General features: G+C 53.0%; 7 protein-coding genes across 7 annotated transcripts; 6 read left to right on the top strand and 1 right to left on the bottom strand.

Moving 5' to 3' along the window:
* Positions 1-1,884: 1,884 nt before the first annotated feature.
* Positions 1,885-4,285, top strand: COCCADRAFT_7157 (uncharacterized protein; the record flags this gene model as incomplete). Its single annotated transcript, XM_007716646.1, has 3 exons — positions 1,885-2,016; positions 2,091-3,967; positions 4,051-4,285. The coding sequence occupies 3 exons, from the start codon at positions 1,885-1,887 to the stop codon at positions 4,283-4,285; spliced, it is 2,244 nt and encodes a 747-aa protein (XP_007714836.1).
* Positions 4,286-4,923: 638 nt separating this feature from the next.
* Positions 4,924-6,962, top strand: COCCADRAFT_102838 (uncharacterized protein; the record flags this gene model as incomplete). Its single annotated transcript, XM_007716659.1, has 2 exons — positions 4,924-5,495; positions 5,558-6,962. The coding sequence occupies 2 exons, from the start codon at positions 4,924-4,926 to the stop codon at positions 6,960-6,962; spliced, it is 1,977 nt and encodes a 658-aa protein (XP_007714849.1).
* Positions 6,963-8,058: 1,096 nt separating this feature from the next.
* COCCADRAFT_38966 (uncharacterized protein) lies at positions 8,059-9,192 on the top strand (the record flags this gene model as incomplete). Its single annotated transcript, XM_007716658.1, has 1 exon — positions 8,059-9,192. One exon carries the CDS (start codon positions 8,059-8,061, stop codon positions 9,190-9,192), a length of 1,134 nt encoding a protein of 377 aa, XP_007714848.1.
* A 745-nt stretch (positions 9,193-9,937) lies between these two features.
* Positions 9,938-11,698, top strand: COCCADRAFT_102846 (uncharacterized protein; the record flags this gene model as incomplete). The annotated part of the gene is made up of 1 exon (XM_007716657.1): positions 9,938-11,698. One exon carries the CDS (start codon positions 9,938-9,940, stop codon positions 11,696-11,698), a length of 1,761 nt encoding a protein of 586 aa, XP_007714847.1.
* A 459-nt stretch (positions 11,699-12,157) lies between these two features.
* COCCADRAFT_102837 (uncharacterized protein) lies at positions 12,158-12,388 on the top strand (the record flags this gene model as incomplete). Its single annotated transcript, XM_007716656.1, has 1 exon — positions 12,158-12,388. The coding sequence occupies one exon, from the start codon at positions 12,158-12,160 to the stop codon at positions 12,386-12,388; it is 231 nt and encodes a 76-aa protein (XP_007714846.1).
* A 240-nt stretch (positions 12,389-12,628) lies between these two features.
* Positions 12,629-13,072, bottom strand: COCCADRAFT_28317 (uncharacterized protein; the record flags this gene model as incomplete). Its single annotated transcript, XM_007716652.1, has 1 exon — positions 12,629-13,072. One exon carries the CDS (start codon positions 13,070-13,072, stop codon positions 12,629-12,631), a length of 444 nt encoding a protein of 147 aa, XP_007714842.1.
* Positions 13,073-13,538: 466 nt separating this feature from the next.
* COCCADRAFT_7154 (uncharacterized protein) lies at positions 13,539-13,976 on the top strand (the record flags this gene model as incomplete). Its single annotated transcript, XM_007716645.1, has 1 exon — positions 13,539-13,976. One exon carries the CDS (start codon positions 13,539-13,541, stop codon positions 13,974-13,976), a length of 438 nt encoding a protein of 145 aa, XP_007714835.1.
* Between the last annotated feature and the right edge of the window lie 1,078 nt (positions 13,977-15,054).

The following is a 15,054-nucleotide window of genomic DNA, read 5'->3' as shown; positions in this document are numbered from 1 at the left end:
AGATCAGGTATCGGAAGAAGCCGTATACCTCTTTTCGAAGGACAACGCAAAGCATAAGATTCAGAATGTTTTGAACTTCCTTGATACATGATTCACGACAAAGCATGCAAGAAGATGGGACCAGGGCTATAAGAGTACCCCTGCACATCGACAGACATGAGCCTTTCGGGAATAAGAAGACAGGCCAGGTTTCTTGAAATACCGGTACGCTGACACAGACATGTCGCATTTCTACCCATCGCCATATAAAACAGAAGCGACCGAAGAACGAATGATACAATATTATATTCTCGCAATAAGCTACCATTTCTAGGCACACAGAACTGCTCGATATAGCATGTTTCTTCCCTGTAACCGCAACGCACGGCTTCACCGCCCTTTGGCACTCGATCGGCACGCGCAAGATGGTGGCTCCTGAGCGGTATATGGTGGGATGCCTAAGTCTCCAGACCAGAAAACAGACATGAAGAGGCGACTTTTGGGCATACATGGCAGACCACTAGTACCAGCGCCCGGAGAGCTGAATCTCCTAGTGTGTCAACTGGGGTCTACCTAATCTCAATCTCTTCTCCAATACTCCAACTGCGGTGCGACATCGGCACGAGCGAATACGCCCGAGAAAAGACGAGCTGAGAAGCAGACGGGACACATACGCCACACTGTAGCTGAATGCTGAAGGAAAATGATCGAACCCTAACCCTTACAAAGATCTGACGATTCGCAAATACTACCGCAAAAAAAAACAGAAGAAACTTAACCCTATAAAATTAATACCTAACATCACTATTATTCCTCGTACCACCACCACCGTCATATACCCTCAGCTCCAACCTACTATTTCCCCGAAACAACCAATCACAAAGCATAGCCCTAAAGCTTATTTTTTTTTCCAACCTCCGATATTCGCCTGTATACATCCGTGGTAAGTAGGCGAGATCAGAAAAAAAAGGGGAGATATATTTGCCCCAGAACGAGCCAATCGGAAAATAAGAAACAAACGTAATTTTTTTGTCTCTCTTTCTCTCTCTCCGCACATCCGTTTGAGAAAGGATGTGTGATTTTCATTGGAGAAAGACATGCGATGGGGGCAAGCCATAGGGGGCAGCCACTAAGTAACTATAATATCTTTTGCGGGGCAACACACAAAAAAAGGGTAAGGGGCGTTGGGCTGGACTTGTGTGTGTGTGTGTGTGTGTGTGTGTGTGTGTGTGTGTGTGTGCTGATCTATGATCTACGTGATTTACTTGAAACGGCAATCATGGTTTGGTCGATGCCAAGTCTGACCAACATACAACAAGAATGTGTAGATCCTCTTCTTGATTGATGGACAAGTTCAGCTTGCGCGTACTAGCTGTACTATGGGAGAAAGAAAAAGCAAAAATGTACAGGCAAGTAATCCAGACTTTCAAATTAGCTGAAGTGTCCAGCACACACTACCCGGGTACGTCACCCTGGTGCAATGTCCAGAACTTTCAGCTCTTGCATTGCAAACTCCATAATTAATTATCAGTCAAAACACCAAAGGAACAGGCCGGTGGAATCAATAACCAAAACAGGAAGTCACGATGTAAATGGTTCTCGTCTTCCTCCCCACACCAATCTTAGTCACCCGTACTACGTACATAGCGCAGCCAATCAGAGGAGTCGGAATCGACTCATTCTGTCTCAATCTCCGCGCGTTTTTATCATACCAGCTTCGCTAAAACAAAATACATCATGGAGATATATCCCAAAGTGATATAAATGAGCTGAAGGAATGCCCTTGCAAGAATTAAGAGTCATAGACGACATTAACATCCCCAGTAATCGAGTCAATCAGCGCAGGGCACAAAGCAAAGTTTACTTGGCACACAGACAGCAGCTGGCTGGTGATCAAAAAGAAGCATGGTGAGAAAAGCTAAAGAAGTGGTGGCGGCAGCGGGAGCGGAAGGACATCCGTGTGGAAGTCATATCACAGTCACAGCGCAGCAATCACGGTATGCACTGGATGCGCTTGACGCGCCTGCTTCGAAAGAGGTACGTTAACATACCAACTTCTCATACGTCAGTACAAGGAACAAGGATCGTCAGCTCATATAGGTCGTGTACAGATTCTCGTCAAGGACCTGAGTATTGCAGTTGGGAACCGAGAACTAGTCTCACGGACGACCCTGCACTTGGTAGAAGCGCGCCACTACGTGCTAGTCGGACGGAACGGAACGGGCAAGTCGACATTGCTCACAGCCATTGCCGACGGACTGGTCCCGGGTATTCCTTCCAGTACGCGCATCCTGCTCTTGGGGCAGACGGGTGGTCCAGGGCTCGGGCGGATGACGGACGGGCTGAGGCTAGAGAGCGAGACTGTATTACAACATGTGGTCCGAAGCGACCGGGTCCGGGAACGCTATGTGCAGGAAGCCATGACACTTAGCGACGCGGTTGAGAACTCTATTGACCCCATTGCGCCAGTCCGGGCTTATAGACGCATTGGCCATGCTAGGCTGGGTTTGCAATTAAGAGAAGGGCAACTTATTGCGGAGAGAAGGAGTGGCGCCCGGGGGAAGCAGGCAAGAAAGGAACTGGTCAAGCTTGAAGAGCTATTTCAAGAATCCGAGAAGCGTTTGGCCGAGAGTGAAGGAGATATGGATCCTATGACGCTGAGCGAAGAGACTCAGGCTGCTGTGAGCATGCTCTCTGAAGTGCAGGCTTCACTGGATCTCATGGACGCAAACGCTGCAGAGTCCAAGGCCCGGATGGTTCTACTCGGCCTTGGATTCAAAGAGGATCGTATTGATGGTCCGACATCAGAGCTATCCGGAGGTTGGAGGACACGCTGCGAGCTCGCCTGCGCACTAACACAGTACGCTGATGTGCTATTGTTAGATGAGCCTACCAACTTTCTGGACTTGCCATCGATCATATGGCTACAGGGGTATATTAATAATCTTAAAAATACGACAGTCCTGATCACAACACACGATCGTGACTTCGGAGATGCAGTCGCTGAAGAGCTCCTCGTCCTGCGCAATCAGCAACTCGAGCCTTTCCGTGGTAATTTAAGCTTATATGAGCGGGAGAGATGGAAGAAATTTCGGTACTTGACCAAGATGAAGGAGGCACAGGACAAGCAAAGAAAGCACATGGAAAAGACCATCGCAGGCAATATCAGAGCTGCTAAGGACAAGGGAGACGACAAAAAGCTCAAACAGGCCGCATCCAGGAGGAAGAAACTTGACGACCGAATGGGAATGCAGGTCAGTGCCAAAGGTGGTCGGTTCAAGCTCAACCGTGACCTTGCAGGTTATCATACGTCGTGCCGTGGGGAGATTGAGATACCAGACTTTGATGCCCCAATAGAGCTGTCATTTCCGCGTCAGCCACCCGACCTGCCCTTCCCAGGCGCATTGGTAAACCTGGACAAAGTGTCGTTCGCATACCCCACGAGCAGGAAGGCGCCAATCTTGAGGGATGTTAGCTTGACGATACACGCAGGCGCGCGCATTGGACTGGCTGGTCTCAACGGGTGTGGAAAAACGACGTTAGTGTCCCTGATCATGGACAGCAATGGAGATGGTCTCGTGCCAACGTCAGGAAGCATTACGCGGCATGCCAGGGCGAGAGTTGGTCGCTTCTCACAGCAGTCGGTGGAAGAGATTACTGCAATAGCGTCCGCGGATCCTCAACTAACCGCCCTCGGGCATGTAATGAATTCGGTCGGTGATGATGTGCAGGAAAAGGATGTGCGAGGGGTTCTAGGGGGTCTGGGTCTGCACGGCCATACAGTATCAGACGTGCCACTAGTGTTGCTGTCGGGAGGGCAAAAGGTTCGGGTTGCGCTGGCCAAGTTGCTGTGGCCGCCGCCGCATGTGCTGATTCTGGACGAGGTGACGACGCACCTGGACGGAGATACAATCATGGGCCTGGTGCTAGCGTTGAGGGGGTACAATGGGGCGTTATTGGTGGTGAGCCACGATCGATTCTTCATGAGGTACGTGATAGCCCGAGCTGGATGTCTTCTCGACGCTCGCTGGAAATAGTCATAGCAAGGTTCAACTATTGACCGCCCCACAGAACCGCCGTGGAGGGAGAGTGGCTGTACAAGCTAGCGCCAGGGGTTCGCAGGCCCGAGGGCGAGGCTGGCGGCGACGAGAGCGACTCAGACGACGAGGCAGAGACAGGGGTCGCTCCGGGAACCGTTTTTCGGCTGTGCAAAGGGCAGGTCCAGAGGCTAGCAGGCGGTATGGATGAGTATGAGGAGATTGCGGCACGAACGGCAGGCCGGCTAGGCAGGGCGGCGTTGGCGTGAAGGGTGGTGGTTAGTGGTGGTGGTTGGTTGGTTGGCTGGTTGGTCAGGGCGATGGTGGGCGAGGACGATGGTGATGAGGAGGGATAGTACTTACTAGTGCTGGAGCTGTTCTCCCTTGTTGGTGATGATGACGATGAGGAGAGAGACACGCGTGTATCACCACCAGCATCCCACCAACCATGATGCTCACGGCGCAGCGACACAAAAGTGCCGACCCCGTCGTGGCATTTCGACTCGCCTCGACGTCGTCTGACAGACGCCAGGGCCAGCAGCTTCGGGCGGGCTTGCTTCCCGCTGTACGCACAGGCGGCTTGGCGGCATCTGCGCGCGCATCACGGTGCGCGCGAGGAGGTTTAGGGGCAGCTTTTCACGCCAAGCAGCCAAAGTAATATTGCTCCCACGCGTCGCTCTCTTCGACTGCAGCGTCCAATTGGTCTTCACTCATTTGCCATTGGCGTGCACTATGCCCATTTTCCTTACTCTGCCCCCTCTACCCCTCTACCCGTCGTAATAATAATAATGGCATAGCTAGCCCGTGGCCCTTAATCCTCCGACCGCCGTGCATGAAGGACATTTCGTTTTGAACTAAGCTCGAGCCTGGGAACCCTGAAGACCGGTCGGAGTCTGCGACCAACACCATGGGCGAACCCGAACCATCCTCGCCGCCTCGCTCTGCCACTGAACCGCAGCTCAAGGCTGCAAAAGACAAGAACTGCCCCTTTTGCGGCCAGGCATTCACCTCCTCCAGCCTCGGACGCCACCTCGACCTCTACATCCGAGCCAAGAACCCAAAGGCCCCAGACGGCATCCATGTCGTCGATGAAATCCGTAAGCTGCGCGGCGGCATCACCAGGCGCCAGGCAAAGGGCAGCGTCTCCACTCCCAGGCGCGATGAGAGCGGCGCCAGCACCCCCGCCACCAAGAAGCGCATAGCCAGCGAAGACTCGTCCATGCTCATGCAGAGCCCCGATGACGACGACGACTCGCTCGAAGTGGGCAAATCCAGAGGTGCCTTCAAGGACGTCACTTGGGGGGCTGGCCACCGCCCCTCGCGCCTCCTGACAAAGACACCAGACCCCCGCCGAGATGCTTCCCGTCAGCTGCGAAAGGCAGATCTCGACCAGAGGCAGAAGACGAGCGAAGAGGTCGAAATTGCGGCCGCCACCGAGATGGCCCTGCGCGAGCTGTTGAAGAGCGTACGTGAAGCAAAGTAAGCCCGTCATCCCACCCAACCCAGCCCACCACCTTTGCTCCATTACTAAACAGACGCAGTGCAAAAGCATCAGGTATCGGCCTCTTCGACTTTGATCCCTACGCCCAAAATTTTCCATCGCTATGCCTCCACATCCTCCCCGCACCCTCAACTCTCTTCTCCCCCACGCCCTTTCCGACTGCCGAGTCATGGTCCATCGCCCCGCCTGGGCAGAAGCAGTTTGAAGCGCTGAATAAGCAGGTGCGCGAGCGCCTGCTTGCCTACCAGCGCCAGCGACACCTCAACCAAGTGTTTCCCTCTGGAACCTCCAACCCCAATGCTCCTTCCTCAGCTACTTCCTCGCCCCTTCCCACCCCACCACTCTTCGACCACGACCCCCAACGACTCTTTGGCCACATTGCGGATGCCTACCACCACTGGAGCCAGCATTCCGACCAGACGAGACAGGATTACTGGCAGATTGAAATTCTACGCTGCTATGCCCGTGCTGATGACCGACGACGAGAAGCAGAAGTCCAGCTAGAGAACGCCCGTAGAGAGAATGAATATCTCAAAGCTAGCCGCTGGTCGTCCGGTGGCCCCGACATGTCACCCATCAGCATCAATCTGGGTGTCGACACGACCAAGGAGCTTGCAAAGCACGGCATGGACTACCGCAACTGGGACTATGACCGCCTGATTGACAAATGGCGAACAGCCATACGTGAAAACAGGGTGTCTGTTTCAGGCCTGGCTGCTCAGAAGCCATTGCCCGGCGACGCCAGTTCACGTAGCTCCATGGCTAGCCAGACGGCACAGGTGTACGCCACTGTTAATCAGCCCAGACAAGGCAGTCCAGTCAAGGCGGAGACCAGTATGCCTTTTAGCGCGCCAGCGACGGTCAATGGTGATGTTGGTAGCGATCAAGTTGACGCAGAAGGCGATGATGACGATGGAATCGATCTCACCCCGCACACAAACGACGAGGAAGACGCCATGCACCACCTCCATCACCAGGCACATCGACAATCAGTTCACCAGTCCCAGCCTCAGCACCATCACACGACGCCTCTCCAGCCCACGCCGCCACACCATCAGCAACAGTTCCAGTCCCACATGCAGACGACCCAGCATATCACGCAAGCCCAAATCGCCCAAGCTCAGGCCCAAGCCCAAGCATGGGCAGCAGCTCGTCAGCACATGAACCAGTCACGGAATCAAGACTTTCACCCACATCAGCAACACCAACTCTCGCCCCATCTGCAACATGTCAGCTCAGCCGACAGTAGCCGACGCGAGTCACTGGCGATGATGGATCCGCACAACCTGAACCAAAGCAACATGGGCGGTATGAGCGGTTCCATGGGCATGCCAGCTGGTATGGACGGTCTCGACAACCACCAAGACCAGTTTTTGCGCCTCGACATGGGTATGCAAACAGGTTTCGTCGGCTCCAACGATGGCGGTGTATCCATGGGTTCATAAGACGTCCCTCCCGCCAAGACTGTCTATATCAATAGGACATGTTTTCGCAAAGGGGTAGCATGATTGATGGTCATGTCTATTCAACAATGTTGGCCTTTTTTTCCTTTGTTGTCAATTTCCTATGTTCACATTTCGATTTTCTTTTCTCTGTTTCTTCAGCTTGGCCCCACCGTGCGCATATTCATATACCCGGCCTTGTCATTTGATACCCACCTTTGATCACCTGTATACCCTTTAACTAATACTTGTACATTTCACACTGAGAATGTCGTTTTCCTTTGTAGATTCTACACGCCTTCGTTGGCACAACATTTGGGAGGCCATCTTGCTCATCATTTGTATATACCCTTTTATAAAATTCCATCTCCTTAGATATTAGATAAATTGGCGGTGCCCGGGGAAAGAACTGGACAGGCTACATATATAATCAATACAAAACTCGGAAACCAATTCAAGGCTTCGGCTATCAGCATGTTACTTGACGGCGTGAAATTGGGGGCATCATGTGGCTTACATCTGTATGGCGTAAATCTACCAGGGGTGTGAGTACAGGGTGTCCCAGCCTTGTTTTATATATAACAACTCATTCTTATCGAAGGAAGATCGTAACTTTGAGAATGTGTTTCGGATACAAAGATCCAAGGAATTCCCTGCTGCTAAACCTGACTTGTCTGTCGCATCTTGCCTGATCATTTAACAAGTGAGGGAGGATAAAACCATGGGTCATCCTCTACGGCAGGCGGCTTGGCGTTTGAGGAGATGTGTACGAATGAATGAATGAAGACTGTTCGGGCAAATGAATTGTCGTTTTGACAATTTGATTCACTCCGTGAATTACCATTTTTTGTTAAGCGACAAACTCACTCGGAGCGTGCCTGCCCAGAGTGCTTGAGGTGACTGCCACTCTGCTCCTGCCTCATCACACTTATGACATTTGTATACAGCAACCACCTAAATGTCATTTTTCACAATAACCACCTCATCAACCTGAACGGCATCGTCACCGCATTCTCGCTCCAATCTCTTCCACATTACTGCCGTGCATTACAATCACAGTACGACATTCTCGCAAACAAAACCTTCACAGGCATTCAACATGACCTTCACCAATAAAGATAACGAAGTTTCTTCATCCAATAAGAAGTACAGAAACGTGAGGGAATGGCTGCTTAAGCGCGTGCGAAAGGCGATATCACGACAGAGGTTAAAGGATACAGAAGAAATCACATACACACAGCGAAAGACAGACTCCGAGCGGTCGTTCACAAAACCAGCATGTGTGGATGTGTCCAAGATAGACGTGATCTTCCTTGCACCAAGAACACCGGTTGATAGCAGACGTGTCTCATCTCACCCACCGATTCTGCCTCCAATCCGCCTAACACGACCAGACTCGAGCGTCTTTCGGAATGTCAATGCATGGCTGGAAGCTAGTGTAAACACACCATCACCGCCGCTCATGTCTGGGATCTCATACTGGAAAGAGGCAACAGTTCCCAATGTCAAAGGCTCGGCAGTCGCCCAATATGCTGTGCCACTATCTGTAGCCTTAGGCATAGCCAGGCCGACAACAGCTACAAAACAACAAACGCCATGTTTCCGACGTTCGGCTAGAAAGGTGCAAGTTCAGATGCCTTCAATACTAGGTAACAAGTCTGCGCATCTCCCGGGTAAGAAGCGGAGGAGAAGACAATCAGTGTGCATAACTCCTCTGTCTATTTCCTACGACAACGTCCAAGAAGATACCACTCCTATGCTCATAACACGATCGACGTCCTTCCTAAAACCTTTGATACCGTCGCCGAGGCGGCAAACATCGGCGCGTCACAGGTTATTGATATCTGTCAGCGATTCACGAGAGTGTACTCCTTTTCGACATGGCACACCCAACAGTGCAAGATTCGGTGACGTGGAAAATGACCCTGAGCGACATGTCTACAGGACTTTTATGCGCACAGGGCGAGGTACAGACAGCACAGGGCCGTCTACAGAATTAGCAGGTCTTGTTCGCGAAGACTCCGTGGGAGATTTGTCCGATGCCCCTACATACTCCTCCGGCCCACCGCCCCCGTCGTACCGGTCGCGCCGCGAATCGATGCTTACTACGTCGTCTTTCGGTTGTATTGACGGAATGAACCCGGCACAACGTCAAGTCAGTCAGCAGCGAGCAGCATTACAACGGGGGATGAGATGCAAGCTGAAGAGGCTTGCTCAAAATTTTGTGATTTGACTAGTGAAGGCGGCGATTCGAACAGGCCGAAGCCTGACAAGGGAAGGCCTAGAGAGCACAGGACGATGGAATAGCAGCATATCACAAAGCAAAAGTGAGTGGACAATCAATCCGGTTTATATTGTAAGGACATAGTTATCAACGGACATGGATGGGCGACGAATCGATGCTAGAAGATGTATGAGACACTACGATTGCATGATCTAGAGGAAGACATAGTTAGGCATGCAAGTATGTATACTGTGATTATGACAAGTGCCAAGCCATGGACAGGCGAAAAAGAAACAAACTCTTTGGTATCATAAGTGATGTTTGTTTGGAACACTAAGTGCGTGGTATATCTGCGCCGTCGATGAAGAGGGGATGGGTGGTAGACGGAGGTTGCGGTCATATGACGTGTGGGATCGGGCCGCGGTGAACCGAAGCGGCTGGGGCTGATTGACCGCCTGCTTATTTGACGGGACAGCAATGCACTCCACCATCTCCATTCATTGTTATTGGATCCGACGTGGCACGCTGTACGACGTCCCAACGCTCCCTCGCACGCAATTGAATGTCCATGGCCGCCCGCTAGATCATCTCGGCCGCCAGCACGACGAACCTCTCCGCTGGCTGCTCCACTTTGTTGCTGCCACGCGCAGAGACAGCGACGCACCATTACAGCAGTATATGCACCACCGACGACCCAACCGTAGCCGCGACTCCACTTGAAAGACAGGACGCAGCCGTACAGTCAGACGTGAGCATGGCTTCGGACGACGAATCTCATTCGCGGTCCAAGAGGCCAACGCCAATGACCAGACAGTCGTCGTCGCAGTCGCACATTTCGCAGTCGCCGTCCGAGGGGGGCCACCAACGGCCTACGCACCACAAAGCCCAGCGGCACCATGTTGTTGGCCAGCGCGTACAGAGGAATACATCGTTTGGCAAGAACCTCAACAAGCTCAGCAAGGCCGAGAAGCAGGCACAGCAGGCGCAGCAAGGGGCTGAACACGGCGGCCGACACCATCGTCGTTCGCAGTCGGGTAATTCTGTCTCTGCGCCCAGCAGCCCTCACTCGCGGCCGGGCTTCAAGCGCCATGCATCATCTGGTGCTATTGTGAGAGCAAACCAGGCACAGGTGCAGGCCAACCTACGTAGAAACCACTCGAGCGGTCATTTGCCGCCGCGACAAGGGCACGGCAAACACGGGCTCAAGTCCAAGGGCGATCATGCTGTGTCGAGGCGCGCACTCGCGACACCCAACCGATCTCGCCAATCATCGCCCGAGCCAGGTGCAGGAGTGCATTTCGACCTCGCCAACGAGGACGAGGATGGCGACGAGGCCGGATGGACGGAAGAGAGTGCGTCTCAGTCACCAACAACGACTCGATCCAACACGCGCTCCAACTCGGTCATACTCGACGCACAACACCGGGCGGCTGAGATCAACATGGAGAGAAACAGGGGGGAGCCATCACAGCAAATAAGCGCGATCCGGGAACAGCCAACGCAAGCAGCTCAGCCAGTTGTCGACCGCACACGCAGCAGCACACAAATCAACGGAGGGAGCTCGTACCAGCACTCGAGGCCTCCGGATGCTGACATGATTACTTCACGTCTACTCCAGCGTAGTGCCTCGCATCATGTCCCTCCCAAAACAACGTCAGTCGCGGCCACGGTAGTGTCGTCGTCGGACCGGCACAATCTCCTTAGCCACACGGCTGGATCTGTGGGGTCGACGCTGGTGGACACATCCGGGCGCGACCTAGTATCACGGTTCATGGACGGTGATGGTTCAGCAGGAACACCACACGAGGGCGAGTACATGGCCGGGCGCGGTGCCAAGGACGAGGACGAGGGAGGCGGACTGGACAAGATGAAAAGGAACAAGTCAATGCCAAACTTTAGTGGCGGTACAGACACGCCGTCGAAGACGCCGCAGCGGTCAGGTACGACGACACCTACCAACCTGCCGCCGTCACGGACTCAACAGAAGCTCATGTTGCAACGAGCATCATCCAACGTGGAGCCACAGAAGCTGGTTCCCGTGACTCTTCCACGGACGGGCGGGCCGACGTACCTTCAGTCGAGCATACAGTATAATGCAAATGGCGAGGGACGGTTGGACCCACGGCTGCTGCAGCAGTTTAACCACGTTGCGGTTGAATACAGTGTAGTGCGAAGATACCGCAACCCGATAGCGGACGCGGTTGCGCGCATCTCGCAAATGCCGGGCATGGCAGTCAAGATGCGGGCATCCAAGCAGCAGCAGCAGCAAAAGGCGAATGGAAACGGAACGGGAGCAAACAGTCTGAGCACGAGTTTCAATGACGGGGTTGCTGAAACGGATGGAGCGGGATCGCGGAGATCGCGAGTCAGCTTCGAGAAAGCGAGGAGTAGTCGAACAGAAGGCGAGTTTGAAGGGCGGCAAAGCTTCGAGAGCGAGCAAGCGCGCAGTCGAAACGAAGCCGAGGAAATGTGTCGGCGACTGTGGGAAAGCGCCGAAGTGGTTGAAGCGGACTGAGGATGGGCTTGCGCCGCCGATCAGGCATGCTTTGCCGAGTCGGGCAAGGCAAAGTGTTTTTGCAACTATCGTGAGATGGTTGCAGGGAAGAGTATTGTTTGGACAGGTGCGTGCGCCCACATTTCCCTGAGCTGAGCCGTTGTGTTTTGAAGGGGGGTTTTTAATAAATGAGGGAGGGTTTCTTGCTTGGGATGTTTGTTTGGCGACTGAAAGCAGGATGGTGTGTGATATTGTTTTTGGCTAGGGGCGGGGGGATGACGGCCGCTCTAGGACTTGATTGATTCAGAGGTCGAGTTTCCAAGTCCAAGGCTAACCACTGGGCGGTGACAGACTACGAATGAAGAGGCGCCCTACACAAATCAGAGTTTGAGCCCTGAGGGTGGGGGTGGGGAGTTTGTGGGTTGCAAGATGATATTACGCGAAGATTTGCGGTCATTTTGCGCGCGTGCTCAAGAGGCAATGGCAACGGGGGCAGAGAGAGGGATATTTGTCGCGCGCGCGCGAGAGAGAAAGCAAGGGCTTGGCCCATTTGCTCTACGGCTAGCGGCAAAGGGGCACGAACTGGATTTGCAATGGACGGCCGATAGTTCATATGCGAGGCTGAAGAGACGAATTAAGAGCAAAGGTACTAATGGCAGGGGGTGGGTGGTAAGCAGCCAATCCGAGGGGCGTCGCTTGGGTGAGGTGTAATGGTAATTTTATTTTTTTTCGACTTGTTGGCTTTTGGCAGTGTGTGTGCCAAGTTGTCACGATCATGCGCACCATGGAGGAGCAACCGTGCTGGAAGCCGGCCGCAGCGTGCTACTGCGGCTCCTGCAGCTGTTGAGCAGAAGAGTCATTGATGCGACGGCTGTCAGTGGACAGTCGTCGATGGTGTTGGGGCAGGCGGCGGGTCAAAGTCTTTGCAGAAAATTCTTTTACCCTCTCACATCAGTCGACAAGAGTCTCAGGCTGACGGTGGATGACAGCACAGCAAGAGTTGGCATCGCCACAATAAATGGGGTCCGTTCCGGCGAGGGCTGATAGCGTGCCACGAGGGCGACGGGCGAACAAAGGTAGTAGTAGTGGTAGTAGTGTGCTGGATGCGGTGTACCTACCGGCTCCGCGTCGACAAGTCACGCCTGGGGTGTCTGTGCGGCGCGCTTTTCTTGTCAGGCTGGGTGACGATGGAACGATTGGGGTTAGACTAGGTTTCCCTGGCCAAACGGCCATGAAACCACGCGCCTTGGGGTGTTGAGACAATATGGGGACGAGGGGGTCAGGGCATGCCTGGCGACAAGGGCCGTCTGGGGTTGTGGTGTTTGTGCGCGCATCCAGGGCCGTTGCAGCGATGATGGAAGAGGCGGATGTTGGTGAAGGATTTGATGTAGTCATGGTTAGGATGCACGCCAATGCGCTGGTCAGGTACACCCGAGCCTGCCGTTTAGTGGGAGCAAATGGCAAGCGCGACCTGCGTTAGCGCCTTTGCAAGAGCCGAAATTGCCCCAGGAACAGGGAAATTGCGGCCAGCCAAGGCAGGAGCTTCCTCCCCGGCGACCCACCCGCATCGTCTTCCTCCCCTCAAACGTCCCACTCTGCCTGGACCCTTTCTACTTACTCACTCGCTCTCTGCCCTCTCTCGCTTTTAAATTTGCTTCTGCCCCATCGGCTGACTACATTCTTTAGCTAGCTCTCACCGTTGCTTACGCACTGTACACTTTTGTTGTATACACTCACTCACTACTACTATCTACTCTCTCTATCAACGCTCATTTGCGCTCGCGCTATAGTCGCATTCACTTCTCGTCGCAAACAAACCAAACACACGCAAATCATCATCACCACTACCACCACCACCACCATGCGCTCCTTCCAGCAAATCCCTCTTGCGCTCTGCGCCCTGGTCGCAACAGCCGTTGCTACTACCTCTTCCGACACCATCAGTTACGATGCCACCGTCTACATCACCTCGACCATCACCCGCGTCAACACCGTCACTGCCAGCTCTTCTCCCACCGGCGCGCCCGTCAACCAGACCTCAACCATCATCGCTAGCCACCCCACCGTTGCGCCCTCTTTCAGCTCCTTCGACGCTGGCAACGCTACCAGCGTCGCGCCCACTGCTGCTCCCTCGGCGTCTAATGCTGCCCCCTCGGCATCCAATGCTGCCCCCTCGGCGTCTACTGCTACCCTCCCCAGCGCTTCCGCCCCTGCCACCTTCCCTGGCGCCGCTTCTTCTCTGACCGCAAACACCTACCTTGCCATTGTCGCTGCTGGTCTTGGCTACCTCGCCCTCTGAGTTGACTCTTTTTGCTTATGAGCAAAAATCAACCCCAATCCAACTACCCAAACGCCTCGCTGCTTCTTGCATCATCGACTGGTGCTCGTCTTTGATTCACCTCACCATATACCCGGAAGCTTCCCTCTGGCCTAGGCTCGCTCAAATCCTTGTTTTTCATGCCCTCTTTTTATTTCACGACCATGTCCCTTGTTACGCTCTTCTTTGCATTCTTTGCTCGCCCCACGTTGCGACCTCTTTCTGTTTTCTTTACATTCTCTTGTTTGGTTTGAGCAAAACTAGGTTTTTTGCTCAACCATTCTGACGTATCCTTTTTTGTTTTGTTTTGTTTTACCCGACCTGTCAAAACTTGACACCTTGTTCATGCAATGCGCGCACCCCCCCTTTTCTGATTTGACATACTTCTATTCCAAAAACCTTTTTTTGGGATGTTTATTTCAAATCATTATTTTCTCGCCCCAACCCTGCTATTCTGTTCTTGTAATCAACGCCCCACCTCATTTTTTTTCGTTATTTGTCTGAGACGATTTGATGATGGAAATAAGTTGTGTGTCGAGGTTTACAAAACCTTTTGGCGGGCTGTCCTTTTGTAATATTGTTTTGCTTTGGGGACTTCTTTTACAAGTTGCCCATAACTTACGTTCCTTTTTTCAAACCATCCCCCGTTGGTTCACCACTTGTTCTTTTATACCTTATGTTCTTCTTTTTTTGCACCCTTACGAATGTCAGGTGGTGATACCCCTCGCTCATTTTTTGTTTAGCTTGCTTTTTCGCACGACCTTATACCCCCCTTTTCCTTCCCCCCCCCTTTTTTTTTGCTTTCCATCTGTACGTAAATATCGAAGTGTGGAGTCCCACGCTTGCGTGGGGTTTTCCCGCTCTTCTCCATGTTTACGGAAGGTGGAAAGGAAAAAGGGGTGAAGGAGAAACTCTTTTCGCGGAGGAGTCGGAGTTTGGAGATATATACCCCCCACACCTTTTTTGTCGATTGAATTGAATTGAGTTGATTTTGCTATTTGGACATTGGGAGAGAGATCTTGAAGGATTTGAAAAGTAGGGTGAGAGAGAGAGAGAGAGA

This window comes from Bipolaris zeicola (genome assembly GCF_000523435.1).
Source record: "Bipolaris zeicola 26-R-13 unplaced genomic scaffold scaffold_148, whole genome shotgun sequence".
In the NCBI taxonomy this organism is placed as follows: Eukaryota; Fungi; Ascomycota; class Dothideomycetes; order Pleosporales; family Pleosporaceae; genus Bipolaris; species Bipolaris zeicola.
The sequence above is the reverse complement of the archived record's forward strand: the minus strand, read 5'-3'. Positions and strand labels throughout refer to the sequence as shown.